The 13865-nt window shown below is 35.3% G+C and overlaps 1 protein-coding gene across 3 annotated transcripts in view; it reads right to left on the reverse strand.

Moving 5' to 3' along the window:
• The window catches only part of TCEA1 (transcription elongation factor A1), a 39938-nt gene that overhangs the window by 2035 nt on the left and 24038 nt on the right, over positions 1–13865 (reverse strand). For 2 of the 3 annotated variants that reach the window (XM_025477737.3, XM_025477739.3), the window contains exons 5-9: positions 12233–12378; positions 10508–10564; positions 9373–9527; positions 7931–8077; positions 1329–1400 (exon numbers count right to left, since the gene is read on the reverse strand). In XM_025477737.3, the coding sequence (XP_025333522.1) occupies positions 1329–1400; positions 7931–8077; positions 9373–9527; positions 10508–10564; positions 12233–12378 (577 nt within the window). The remainder of the gene's footprint in view (positions 1–1328; positions 1401–7930; positions 8078–9372; positions 9528–10507; positions 10565–12232; positions 12379–13865) is intronic. The other variant, XM_025477738.3, reaches the window with a different exon arrangement.

Genomic DNA, 13865 nt, shown 5'->3' on the forward strand with positions numbered 1-13865 from the left:
GCAATATGCCCAACAGTAACAGTAATCATCATCATCATCATCATCGTATCATCCATTTTGCAAAATAAATCTAAGAGCAATCTGAAAAAGCCAGATTTGCTCAACAAGACCAAAAACAAATAATTAAAAAATGAATGTCCCTCTTTTCAACCAATGCAAAAAACTTCTACAACTCAGGATAGGAGACATTGTTTCAAATAATGAAGACATTCTCAATACCAGTAACCTTCTCAGCTCAGAACTGAATTTGTATATAATAAAATGGGTACTGGCCTCAACCCCTGAAATAATGTCTAGGGCCAAAGTCCTATACCATATTTGTGGAGGATATTCCCCCACTGTCTAGCATTTAATTCACTTGATTTTCAGAAAATGCTTTCACTTATGTGAATAATTCAAAATAAGCAACAGAAGTAAAGGGCTAAAGCTAAGTATAGCTTTAAAAAAAAGAATCATACAAGCTTCACAAAAACTAATAAATGCAATCCATATTTTTGGAATAGCAACAATTATCAGGCACTTTTAAAATATATTACCTGTACTCTTCAACACAGCCTGTGATGTAGATATTATTTACATTTAATATGTGAGAAAATTACAGTTCACTAATGATAAGAAGCAGAGTTCAAAGTCTGTTTGGCTCCAAAGACTATATTCCTACCACATGAACCTCTCCAACCACACACACCTAGGATCCCCATCTCTATTAACAACAAAAATGGTTTCGGAAGTAACGTGTAATTCTTCTCCCAAGTTTAAGTTATATTTCTGTTGCTCACAAGAATCACTCAAGAAGAGATCATTTAAATAACATACACTTGCCTGTGTGGGGCTAATTCAAGAGTACAGAGGCAATATGAAGGCTCAGAGAAAAGCCTACCAAACCATGACAGTGCTCCTCTGTGAAATTCCTAAAATAAACACTAAAACTATCCTGCTGGATGGATTTCAACAAGGTAAAGTAATCTTTCCAGAATCAAAATCAATGAAGACAAGTAATACCCAAGGTACAGATTATCTGGAAGTACAAGAGTCAAAGCAATTAAATGAGTATAATATATACACGACTATGATATGATAATTACACAGTTAAGATTCAATCCTGTTACTCCTGCACTAAAACAATATGAAAATTAAGTTAACACTCTTAATTTCTAATAGAGTACAATATAGTATATTCCTTTACAAATGGTTCGTCATGGACTTGCATAGTATTAGACAGCATGAGCAGATATATATATTTAGATACCTAGGTATCTGAATGAAAAGACATGAATAAATCTATTATAAATGGGTAAAATACGAATATAAGAAAGTGTCAGAGATACCTTCCATCGATTTCCACATTCATTGCAGACAACAAACGTTGTCATCGGTTCATCAGCACTACGAGTTTGTACCTGCAGCAAAATCAAGTGAAAAATATTACTTTTTACAATACTATAAAAAGTCAAACCTAAATAGAAACATTCTACATTAAGATATACAATAACCACAATTTCAAGATAAAATGTATAAGAGCCTGAAGCAAGTTCAAATAAGCTAAGTAATGTCAAAAGGACATATATTTCAAAACTTCATTTTTCTAAGTCATTCCTTCTTTTCATGTTTAATTTATCCCAGATAAAGGGGAAAATCATCTAAAGTCACACATACTTTTCATAAATGGCTAATAAATATTAAAATTTTTCATCATCACTAGGAGCACAGAAATATTAAAAGATACGTCCATCTTCTCTTATAAATTAGCAGTGATGTAAAAATTATGAATATTTCATTCTGAAAAATATAAACTATCACAATCTTTCTAAAAGTTTTATGCAGTAACAAGGTAAGAACCTTAAATATCCATTCTCTCTGACCTAGGAACTTGACATCTGAGCTATTCTAAGATGCTAATTAGAAACACAAATAAAGACGTGTGTACAGATCCACATCATTAATCATTACAGAAATGCAAATTAAAACCACAAGGAAATATCACCTTACAGGTGAGGTTAGAATGACTATTATCAAAAAACAAGAGATAACAAATGTTGCTGAGAATGTGGAGAAAAGGGAACTCCTGTACACTGTTGGTAGGAATATAAACTGGTATATCCATTATGGAAAACAGGATGGCAGTTCCTCAAAAAAATAAAATTAAAAATTAAACTACCACAGGAATGCCTGGCTGGCTCAGTTGGTAGACCATGCAACTCTTGATCTCAGGGTCGTGAGTTTGAGCCCCACATTGTGGAGGGTAGACCTGACTTAAGAAAAGAAAAGAAAAGAAAAGAAAAGAAAAGAAAAGAAAAGAAAAGAAAAGAAAAGAAAAGAAAAGAAAAGAAAAGAAAAGAAAAGAAAAGAAAAGAAAAGAAAAGAAAAGGAAGAGAAGAGAAGAGAGAGAAGAGAAGAAAAAAAAAAGAAAAGAAAAGAAAAGAAAAGAAAAGAAAAGAAAAGGGAGAAAGGGAGAAAGAAAGAAAGAAAGAAAGAAAGAAAGAAAGAAAGAAAGAAAGAAAGAAAGAAAGAAAGAAAGAAGAGAGAGAGGGAGGGAGGGAGGGAGGGAGGGAAGGAGGGAGGGAGGGATAAAGGGAGAAAGAAAGAACAGACAGCATAAAAAATAAAATCAACTACCTTATGATCCAGCAATCCTATTCCACTAATGTATCTGAAGAAATGAAATCAGCACCTTAAAGAGTTATCTACATACCCTTGTTCACTGCAGCATTATTCACAATAGCCAAGATATGAAAACAATCTAAAAGTCCTTCAGTTGAAGAATCGATAAAAAATGGGTAAAGAAAAGTGGTGTGTACACACACACAAACACACACACACACACACACATTATTCAGCCATAAAAAAGCAGGAAATCCTACCATTTTAGGTAACACAGATGGACTTGGAAGGCATGCTAAATAAAATATGCCAGAGAACAACAAATATTATATGGTATCACTGCGTGACATCTTAATTAATTAATTAATTTTAAAAAGTTGATTTCATAGAAACAGAGAACAGATGGTAGTTGTCAGAGGCTGAGAGAAGTGGGAAATGGAGAGATGTAAGTCAAAGGACATAAACTTTCAGCTATAAAAAGAGTAATTTCTGAGGATCAAACATGCTTTGATCCTCACTAGCACTGTGACCATAGCTAGAGTAGATCTTAAGCATTCTCAACACCAAAAAAAAAAAAAAAGTTAATTATGTGAGGTAACAGATTTGTTAATGATCTTGATAATCATTTTACAATGTGTATATGTATCAAATCATCACAGTGTACACTTTAAAAACATTCAATTAGGACGCCTAGGTGGCTCAGCCATTGAGCATCTGCCTTTGGCTCAGGTTGTGATCCCAGGGTCCTGGGATCAAGTCCTGCATCGGGCTCCCTGCAGGGAGCCTACTTCTCCCTCTGTCTATGTCTCTGCCTCTCTCTATGTCTCTCATGAGTAAATAAATAAAATCTTAAAAAAAAAAAATCAGTTATATGTCAATTATTCCTCATAAAGTTGGGTGTGGGAGATCTGTGTACAGGGATGTTTGAAGAGTTTAATTTTATAACAGTACAAACACTGGAAGAAACTTAAATATCCAATAGGGAAATAATGAAAACAGAGCATACCAATCTGATGGAATATTATACAGTGATTAAGATGTTTACAAAGGTGTTGTTGTTGTTGTTGTTTTAATAATTAAAGGAAAATACTAACATTATTATAGTAGCTAAGTGAAAAGAAATAAAGTTCTCCCTTGAACAATGTGGGAGTTAAGAATGCCAACTTCTCCTGCGGTTGAACACCCACATCTAAATCTCCCCAAAACGCAACTGCTAATAGCCTACTGTTGACTACAAGCCTTACCAACAACACAAACTGTCAATTAATACATATTTTGTAGGTTATATGTACAATATACTGATTCTTAAAGCAAGCTACAGAAAATAAAATGTGATTAAGAAAATCAAAAGGGGGATCCCTGGGTGGCTCAGCAGTTTGGCGCCTGCCTTTGGCCCAGGGCGCGATCCTGGAGTCCCGGGATCGAGTCCCACGTCGGGCTCCCGGCATGGAACCTGCTTCTCCCTCTGCCTGTGTCTCTGCCTCTCTCTCTCTCTCTCTCTCTCTCTCTCTATCATGAATCAATAAATAATAATAATAAAAAATCTTAAAAAAAAAGATAATCAAAAGGAAAATGTATTTACGGTACTAGACATGTATTTGTTGAAAAAAATTGTAAGTGGACTCATGCAGTTCAAATCCGTTGTTGTTCAATGGTCAACTGTATATAAAATGGTTTATGGGGGGGTCATGGGTGGCTCAGTCAGTTAATCATCTGCCTTTAGCTCAGGTCATGATCTCAGGGTCCTGGGATTAAGTCCTACCCCTACAGGCCTCCCTGTTCAGTGGGGAGTCTGCTTCTCCCTCTCCCTCTGCCCCTCCTGTCTGTTCATGCTTGCTAATATATAAAATCTTTTTAAAAACTGGTTTGTAGTATTTAGCTGCAATTAGATTAGGAAAAAAAAAATCATAAAATACTGTAGGCACCAAAATACTGACCACTGTTCTTTCTGAATTCAGATTAATGGGTGATTTTTAAATTTTTGTTCATATTTTTCCATATTTTTCTATTTTTCTATAAATAGTACTTTACATTGCTTTAAAACAGTTGGTGCCTGGTGGCTGTTGGTTAAATGTCTGACTTTTGATTTTGGCTAGGGGGTTGTGGGACTGAGCCCTGCATCAGGATTCGCAATGGGCATATAGTCTGCTTAAGATTCTCTCTCTCCCTCTGCCTCTTCCCACACTCTCTCTTATTTAAAAAACAAAAAACAAAGCTCTTATGACCCAGAATTCCTACTCCTGAGAATATAGACAAAAGAATGGAAAGCAGGGTCTCAAAGAGGTATTTGTATACAGAAGTTCATAGCAGCATTATTCATAATAGCCCAAAGGTAGAAGCAACCCAATGTCCATCACTAGATGAACGGATAAATAAAATGTGGTATTACATACAGTGGATTATTATTTAGCCTTAAAAAGGAAGGAAATTCTGACACATGCTATATAATATGGATGGCCATTTATGATTATATGGTTTTAATTTGCATTTTCCTGATGATGAGTGATGTTGATCTGTACATAGATCTTTGTGTTTCTAATTACTACCTTAGAATAGATCAAGTATTAGAACTAAGCCAGGGACAAAAAAGGAAAAATACTCTTATTAGGCTCCATTTATCATTTTGACTACCTTGAATAGTCAAACGCAGAGACTGGTGGTTGCCAAGAGCTAGAGAAATGTGCAGTTACTGTTTAATGGGTATATAGAGTTTCAGTTTTGCAAGAGAAAAAGAGTCCCTGAGATCGCCACAGTATTATGAATGTACTACTACTCAACTGTGTACTTAAAAATGGTTAAGGTGGTAAATTTTAGATTATGTGTATTTTGCCACAACTGTATGTTTTAAAACAAAAAGAGAACTTAGGAAAAAAAATAAAGCTAATATGATTTTTAAAAATTTTATCAATATAAGATAATAGACTTCTCAAGTTCTCTGAGAATTAATGAAAACAAGGTCCCAAAGATAGGTTATCTTTCAACCATACATTCCTGAATGAAGCTGACAACACATTATTAAAGTTAAAAGTTATTCTTAGGTCTAAGTCACGGGGCAGATAAGGAAAATGAGTGAAGGCAAGAACCTGAATATCAAAAATATTGCATTCTAAATAAGGTCTATTTAAATTTAGTGTGGGATGATGAAATCCAGTATATGACTGCTTCAAAGATGAGAAGCACACAATACTTGTCAACTATCACCATGATTTTTAACTCAAAAGCCCAAAGAGAGGGGATCCCTGGGTGGCGCAGTGGTTTAGCGCCTGCCTTTGGCTCAGGGCACGATCCTGGAGACCCGGGATCGAATCCCACGTCGGGCTCCCGGTGCATGGAGCCTGCTTCTCCCTCTGCTCCTCTCTCTCTCTCTCTCTCTCTGTGTGACTATCGTAAATAAATTAAAAAAAAAAAAAAAAAAAAAGGCCCAAAGAGACATAAAAGGCATTCTCAAAATAAGCATTCTGCTTATTTAAGGCCTTCAGATAAAAGTGCTTTGAAAAGTCCTTCTGAAATATTCTCATTCATCTATATCAAGATACTTGCTTACTAGGGCCCTAAAAGTACATAGATAGGAGGAACTTTTTACTCTCTGGGCAAAATGTTAATCTCCTGGTAGGTACATGTTAGCCAAAAGTCAAACTTAAGTCTTTTATAAAAAAAAGAGGCAGAAGTTTATATAATGTGCTACCACATATATTTAAGAAATGGGAAAACGGAGGTGCCTGGCTGGCTCAGTCAAAAGAGCATGCAATTCTTGATCTTGGGGTTTTTGAGTCTGAGCTCCATGTTGGGTGTAGAGATTACTAAAAAATATAAAAAATAAACTTTAAAAAGAGAAAACAAAAATATATTCATACTTATATGTATATGCATAAAACACATAGAAAGCCACACAACAAACAAACTAGTAATCCTGGTTTACCTCCAGGGAGGTGGGACCGAGTTGCTGCAGACAAAAGTGGGAGGGGAACTTTCCATTTAGAATCTTTTCTACCTTTTGAATCTTTAACCTTGAGAATACAACACCTTCTAAAAATTTTTTTTCTTTTTTTTTTTAATTTTTTTTAAAAAAGTAAAGGTTCCTTTCTACAATTTATATGGAGTTTAATAATACTACTTTCTTAACTGCTTAATTTTCTGTCCATCAGAAAATTCATTTTCCTAAATCCATGACTCTAAAACATTAACTGTAAGTTGTTCTTAAAGGGGAAAATTCGAGTTTAGTAGATTACAGACACAGCACAAAAAATAGCTACTTGACAAAGGAAATTACTGACAGTGATAAACCATTTTCACACACACACACACACACACACACAAAATAACCACTATGAGGATCTTCTCAGTTTTCTTTTTTGTTCAAGAACAAAGGGCAGCCTGAGTGGCTCAGTGGTTTAGCACTGCCTTCAGCCTAGGGTGTGATCCTGGAGACCCAAGATGGAGTCCCACGGGCTCTCTGCATGGAGCCCGCTTCTCCCTCTGCCTGTGTCTCTGCCTATTTCTCTCTCTCCCTCTCATAAATAAATAAAATCTTAAAAAAATATATATGTTGCAGAAAAAGAATCAGTATCTGGAAAGCAGTTAAGCTAAAAGTACCCACGCTCCAAGTGAGGAAGAGTAAAGAGCTTTCCTTAAATTATACAATCCTGTCAGATAAAAAGAATTATACCCAATAATCAACTGCTCAACTCTTAGATAAAGAATATGGCCATTTCATTACATCCTACAATGTTTTTTTCTATAAGTTTTATTTAATTGATAGAGCTTTCACATAACAACTTTCATGAAAATATAAACATACCAACTTACTTTCAATTAACTAGACTGAATAGTTCACATCTCCTCTTGTAAAATATCAAAGTACTGGTAATTATCTTTACTACTTGTTTTGAAACAGGAGTTGTAAGCACTCTATGTATTTAGTTTTAACTGAATTATAATTGACAATATTGTATTAGTGTCAGGTGTACAACATAGTGATTTAGTACTTTTACCCATTACAAAATGATTTTAGTACTCTGTTACTACACAAAGTTACTACATTACTGACTATATCCTCTATGCTATGTATTATATCCTTGTGACTTATTTTATAACTGGGAAGTATGTACCTCTTAATCTCTAATCTTCATTTATTTCAGGCATCCCCCACCCGCTCTTCTCCAACAACCACCAGTTTATTCTCTGTATCTGAGTGTTTCTATTGTTTGTTTTAGATTCTACACATAAGCGAGATCATATGGTGTTTGTCTTTCTCTGACTTACTTGCCTTACCATATATACCCTCAAGCATTCTTAACATGAAAATAAGAGTCTATAAATAATCACAAACCTGTGTGTAAGTACAATTCTTCTTTTTACATTTGCCACATGTGAATAAGTCAGTCTGGGTTCCGCCCGTCTTGGCCATCTGATGCTCTCTAATGGCTTCTTTGGTCAAGTTTTTCCGCATCTCTTTGAGTTCATCACTAGCCATTTCCTGAGGGAGATGGCAATACACTCAGTTATAGGCATCTTCTATATACATCCTGAATGCTTTTATGTTCCATTAGCTTAATAAAAATAGAACAAAAACTAACTTTTAAAGTTTTAAAAGTGAAAAATTATTTTTTCCTGAACTCAGTTTGCTTTTTTAAAATTTTGTCAAATACTTGTAAGTGTGTATTGTGAAAATTAGGTTTAATTACTGTTTAAAGGTTTATAAACAATGTAATAATACTGTAGCAATGAGTACCTCTAGTATAGATTGTTGTCTGTACCACTGCCCTTCCCAAAAAGGAACCAGGATCTTTGGAGAAATATGTCGTTCCCTCTGTGAGTTGAGATGTGCACAGGATTTGGGGTATCTAGGTGCTCAGTCGGTTAGGCACCCAACTCTTGGTTTTGGCTCAGGTCATGATCTCAGGGTTGTGAGAAAGAAAACAATTCAGGGGAAAAGAAGAAAAAAGAAAAAAGAGACATGAAAAGTGTCACAAATTCTTTTATTTTAAGATTTGACTTATTTGAGAGAGAGAGAGAGAGAGAGAGCATAAGCAGGGGCAGAGAGAGAAGCAGACTCCCCAGAGAGCAGGGATCGATCCCAGGACCCTGAGATCATGACCTGAACCAAAGGCAGATGCTTAACTGAGCCACCGAGGAGCCCCAATGGTGACAAACTCTTGAAAATATCTGAAGCCTGGGTGGTGGATATATAGGAGTTCATTACCCTAAGGTCTCTAATTTAAAGTTTTAGTGAGGTTTAAAAAAAATGAATGTTAAAAATATAACAATTTTTATTAGCTATATAGAAAGACAAACTCACTCTCTTCTAAAAGAGACCACAAACTATGAACTGCTGTGTCTATAAATAGCAAGTTCTGAGTTTCATTTTCTCCATCATTCCCTAAAATTTAAGGAAGAGTCAATGAGATGTGACCAGTATTACAGGGTTTAACCATGAAAAAAAACTTAAAGGTTGCAAAGTCTGTTTGCAATTATATATTCAAATCTTCAATTACATATGAATCAAAAAAAAAGTAAAAATATTTTTGTTTTTAGACAATTTAAAGCAATCAACCCAAGATCGTGGTATAGGTGTGGAAGAGACAAGAGTACTGATACCAACAGATTCAACCACCTTACTTATCTAATATATTATACATATAAATACATCAGAATAACTAATAATGATTTATTAGAAATGTAGTACTTATATAGTACTTCATAATTTACAAAGATTTTTAATTTGATATTATGTAATAACATCATGAAAATGTTATATTCTCATTTACTCACCTCTGCTGTCATTCTAGCGAATAAGTCAGGAGGAATGTTTCCACACAGCACATTTTTCCTTAAATTTGGATTCTTAGCATCTTTAAGATTTGATATCCTACTTCGTACTCTATTTTTGTATTTCATATCTGTATTCCTTATTTCTTGATATATAGGTACTAGGCCATTAAGGAAAAAAGGTTAAATTATAAAGGCAAGATTTTTTTTTCCTATTTCACCAAAATAAAAATTCCTGAAATCTCTAAGCAGTTCTCTAAAACTGTCTCCAATTTAGATTAAGCTAACAGGGCAGTGTTTCTACCTCATTTCTTGATCTGTAGCTGGCAAGTAACAGTAATCCTATACTCTATGAAAGAGCAATGCTTTCTTAACATTTAATGCCAGCAGCACACAAATTAAAGACATTTCAAAAAGTAACTCAAGTACTCAGTCTGAGAAAACTTGTGAAAAAAGGCCTGCATTTATCTAAACTTTCACTTGCCCAAATACGAATTCTACAAAAGATCTTAAAAGGCTTGATGTCTACACAAATCCTTTGGGGGCCCTGTGGGAAGAAACCATTCATTACAGCCCCAAAGATTCATTTCCTCCTCTAGTTCAGCCAGAAGCTTAAGTTTAGCAGGGTGTTTTTCTCAACAGAACAGGCGAGCCCAAAGTGCAGCACAATTTCTAAAATGGCCATTTCCTCAACTAGGATTGCTTCATGGTCACACAGTCACCTAGATGTGTACAACCCCTCTCCCAAAGCCCTTTCCATGGTACCCAGGACAAACACACTTCCCTCCTAGATCATGAACTCAGGGGCCTTGCATGCTTTGCTGAGATCTCCCAAACACGAAACCCTACTCCACACATACAGTATGTGTGTCCTTATGCCCTTTTGTACAAGTTCACTTGAGATGCCACATTCCCAATTTGCAAGGCAAAAAAATAAAAATACTATCAAACATATATGTTTTACTTTTGAAAAACAAGAATAAAATGACGTGGATGGCCCTATCCTATCCTTTCCCTGCAAAACAATACAATCAAGATAGAAACTGAAAAATGAAACTCTAAATTCTATACAGGAAGAAGAAAAATAGTTAATAAGCAGATTATTTAAAACATTCATGAATTTATACACAAAGGATATCTTCCTCAATCTGAGATCCTAATTCTTCCTCATCAGCTCCAATAGCGACGTAGTCATCTAAACACAGACACAAAGAATTGTCAAGAATGATTACAAGATACTGAAAGAAAATTTCAATACACAGTAAATTAAACTGCATTTCTATTTCTTCAACCCCATTGCCCTAATAATCCTTTTTGTTTCATTTCATTAAAACCTGATCTCTTTCCTACCCATTAGATTCCTTCTCTGGATTCACCTAATGCCCACAGTCCTTCTGCATTAATGACTCATTCTGCAGGAGTGAGAAAGTGAGTGATTAGCAGGCAATTCCTCATTTCACAACTCCATAAATTCTGGTTGCTCCAGCAAAGAATAGAGAAAGTTATAGAAAGAACTGTCTTGTCTCACATGACTCAGGCTTCAATGCAAAGAAGCCACTGATTTCATCTGCCAATCATATATATGGACACACTCAGAAGACTCCCATGCAACATTCAAACCGAAGGAAATAAAAAGAAACTAGGAAGAAAAAAAGAAAAAATAAATAAAGAGACAGTAAGGGAATAATGGGCAGAGTAAGGAGAAAAATAGGTCATACTAACTATGGTTCAGTATAATAGAAAAGGAAAAGAATGAATTTGTAGAAGATGATGAAAATTTCTATATATGAAACTTTTTTTTACACAAGAATGGGGAACTTCAAATTTTTTTTGATTTTTTAAAAATATTTATTTATTTATTTATTTATTTATTTATTTATTTATTTATGATAGTCACAGAGAGAGAGAGGCAGAGACACAGGCAGAGGGAGAAGCAGGCTCCATGCACCAGGAGCACAACGTGGGATTCGATCCCGGGTCTCCAGGATCGCGCCCTGGGCCAAAGGCAGGCGCAAAACCGCTGTGCCACCCAGGGATCCCCAAGAATGGGGAACTTCAAATTAAATAAGGCTCCCATTTATAAATCAAGATCTCTTTTCCACTTAAAAAAATTAAAAATGGAATTATGAATATAAAACTTAAATACTGTATGTCATACTAACATTTAACAAGACCCAAATATACTACCATTAATGCTCAATCTGGGGAACAGAGTAATTACAGTTGACCCTTGAAAAACACAGGGATTAGGGACGCCAACTCCCTGCAGTCAAAAATCCGCATATAACCTTTGACTCCCCAGGAACTTAACTAGTAATAGCCTACTGTTGACCAAAGCCTTACCAATAGCATAAACAATTAACACATATTTTATGTTATATGTACTATATACTGTATTCTTACCATAGAGTAAGCTGAGGAAAAGAAAATGCTATTACGAAAATCATGAGAGAAACATATTTACAGTATTGTACTGCTTCTGTTGAAAAATATCTACATTATAAGTGAACCCAAGTACTTCAAACTCCTACTGTTCAAGGGTCAACTATGGTTTACAGATTAAAAGTAGGAGGAAAAAAGATTTGTGAAAAACCTTTAAGTTACTATGAATCAAGGGAAACATCCACATATTATTAGAAGGAATCTCTTTCTTGCAGCTGTATAGTAGTAAGCAATGGCCCCAGCATACCTATTCATCTCTGCCATCAGTAACCCCTATTTGCCACAACATTTTCCTGAACTAAGCAGTGCAAGCAGCCATCCCTGGGATGCTGCTGGTAAACCAGAAACATGGAGGTGGACATGACGGTGGTGGCAGTGAGGAACAAAAGGCTGGGCAATGAAAAGGGTACACTAAACTTACCTCCCGTTCGGAGAGCTGCGGCAAGCATCTCTCTACACTTTAACCGCACAGAATCAGAAGTGCTTGGTGCCCGAGGAAAAGATGAAACATAAGTATCTCGAGCATTTGTCTCATCCTTTCTGCTGCTTACATTGCCACTGGAACTACTGAAATATACATACACACACGAAAAAGAAATCAAGAAAAAGTCTATTAAAATAACATCATTATTATCACACTCTAAAAACAAAAATTGAGGGGCCTAAATATGTGAGATAGTATTCAGTTACTCCTACATGAAAAAAAAAATTGTGTGCATATAGATGTCTAAAAAGTTAAAATTTGGGACGCCTGGTGGCTCAGCAGTTGAGTGTCTGCCTTCAGCTCAGGGCGTGATCCTGGGATCCAGGATCGAATCTCTCTTTGGGCTCCCTGCAGAAAGCCTGCTTCTCCCTCTGCCTGTGTCTCTGCCTCTCTCTCTGTCTCTCTCATGAATAAATAAAAAATCTTTAAAAAAATAAAAATATAAAGTTAAAATTTTAGTCAATCTGAAACACGTTTCATGCCTTTAACCAACTAACCATCTTGATTATCCTTTTAAACATTAAACCATTTTTAATAATAATAAAAAAAACCACTACAGCTCAATACTGAATGACAGCAAGGATCTTGGTTATGAGAGGGGTGAGGGGATGATACCAGAGAATATGACAGTTCTCAACCAAAACTACAGGGGAAAAACAATGTTTGAAAAACTTTGTTCCAATTAGACAACAAATGAGGTTTATATTCAAAACACTTCCTTCAGGAGAGAAAATGTGTAGTGAGAAATGAGTTTAATATTATGAAAATGTCTCTTTAATTCCTCCCTAGAAATATCAACTCAATCAGGACAATTTAAGTCTTCCACTCAACGTAATCACTTCAATTGCTTCTAACTTAAGAGTCTCACCAAAATATTTTCTGCAGAGTTTCTTTTTTTTTTTTTTTTTCTGCAGAGTTTCAATTACCACTTATCACACAGAAGCTATTTGCCACAAACCTTTCCAAAGACACCATTTGCCAGCCACAGAGTAACTTGCTGCACTGCTGCAAGGAGGTACCTCCTCCTCTCTCTCTCCATAAGCCACTATCAAACTGCACAAACAGATCCCCATGGGCAGAACAGTCCTTCTGTATACATTCTGTTTAATCACCTCCTTCCAGAAGGTGTGTCTTCTTCAAAGACAGTGTGTGTAAGCACGTGTGTTTAGGGATAAATACCAACCACTCTGTTAGACTTCATACATAATTCGATGCTTTTGTCAATAGGCCCTCTCCCTAAACTTCAATTACATACAACAGATAAAAATATACTAAGAACTTATTCTTCCTTCAATATCTATTTAAAATATCTGCCTATACTTTTATATTTTATATTCAAGGCACGAAGTCAGTGACTTTAAATGTAACACAACTGAAAGCATTTGTTAAAAATTTCATAAATTATGGCCTATACTTTTCAAAACTCTTATAGTCATGAAAGACAGTGATAGATTGAAAAATTACTCCAGATTAAAGGAAACCAGAGATGATAGCTAAATGCAGTAAGTGATCCTGGATGATATTATGGAAAAACCTTTTTCCTCTCTAATAAAATACTGTGTTGGGAAAA

This window comes from Canis lupus, chromosome 29 (genome assembly GCF_003254725.2).
Source record: "Canis lupus dingo isolate Sandy chromosome 29, ASM325472v2, whole genome shotgun sequence".
NCBI lineage: Eukaryota > Metazoa > Chordata > Mammalia > Carnivora > Canidae > Canis > Canis lupus.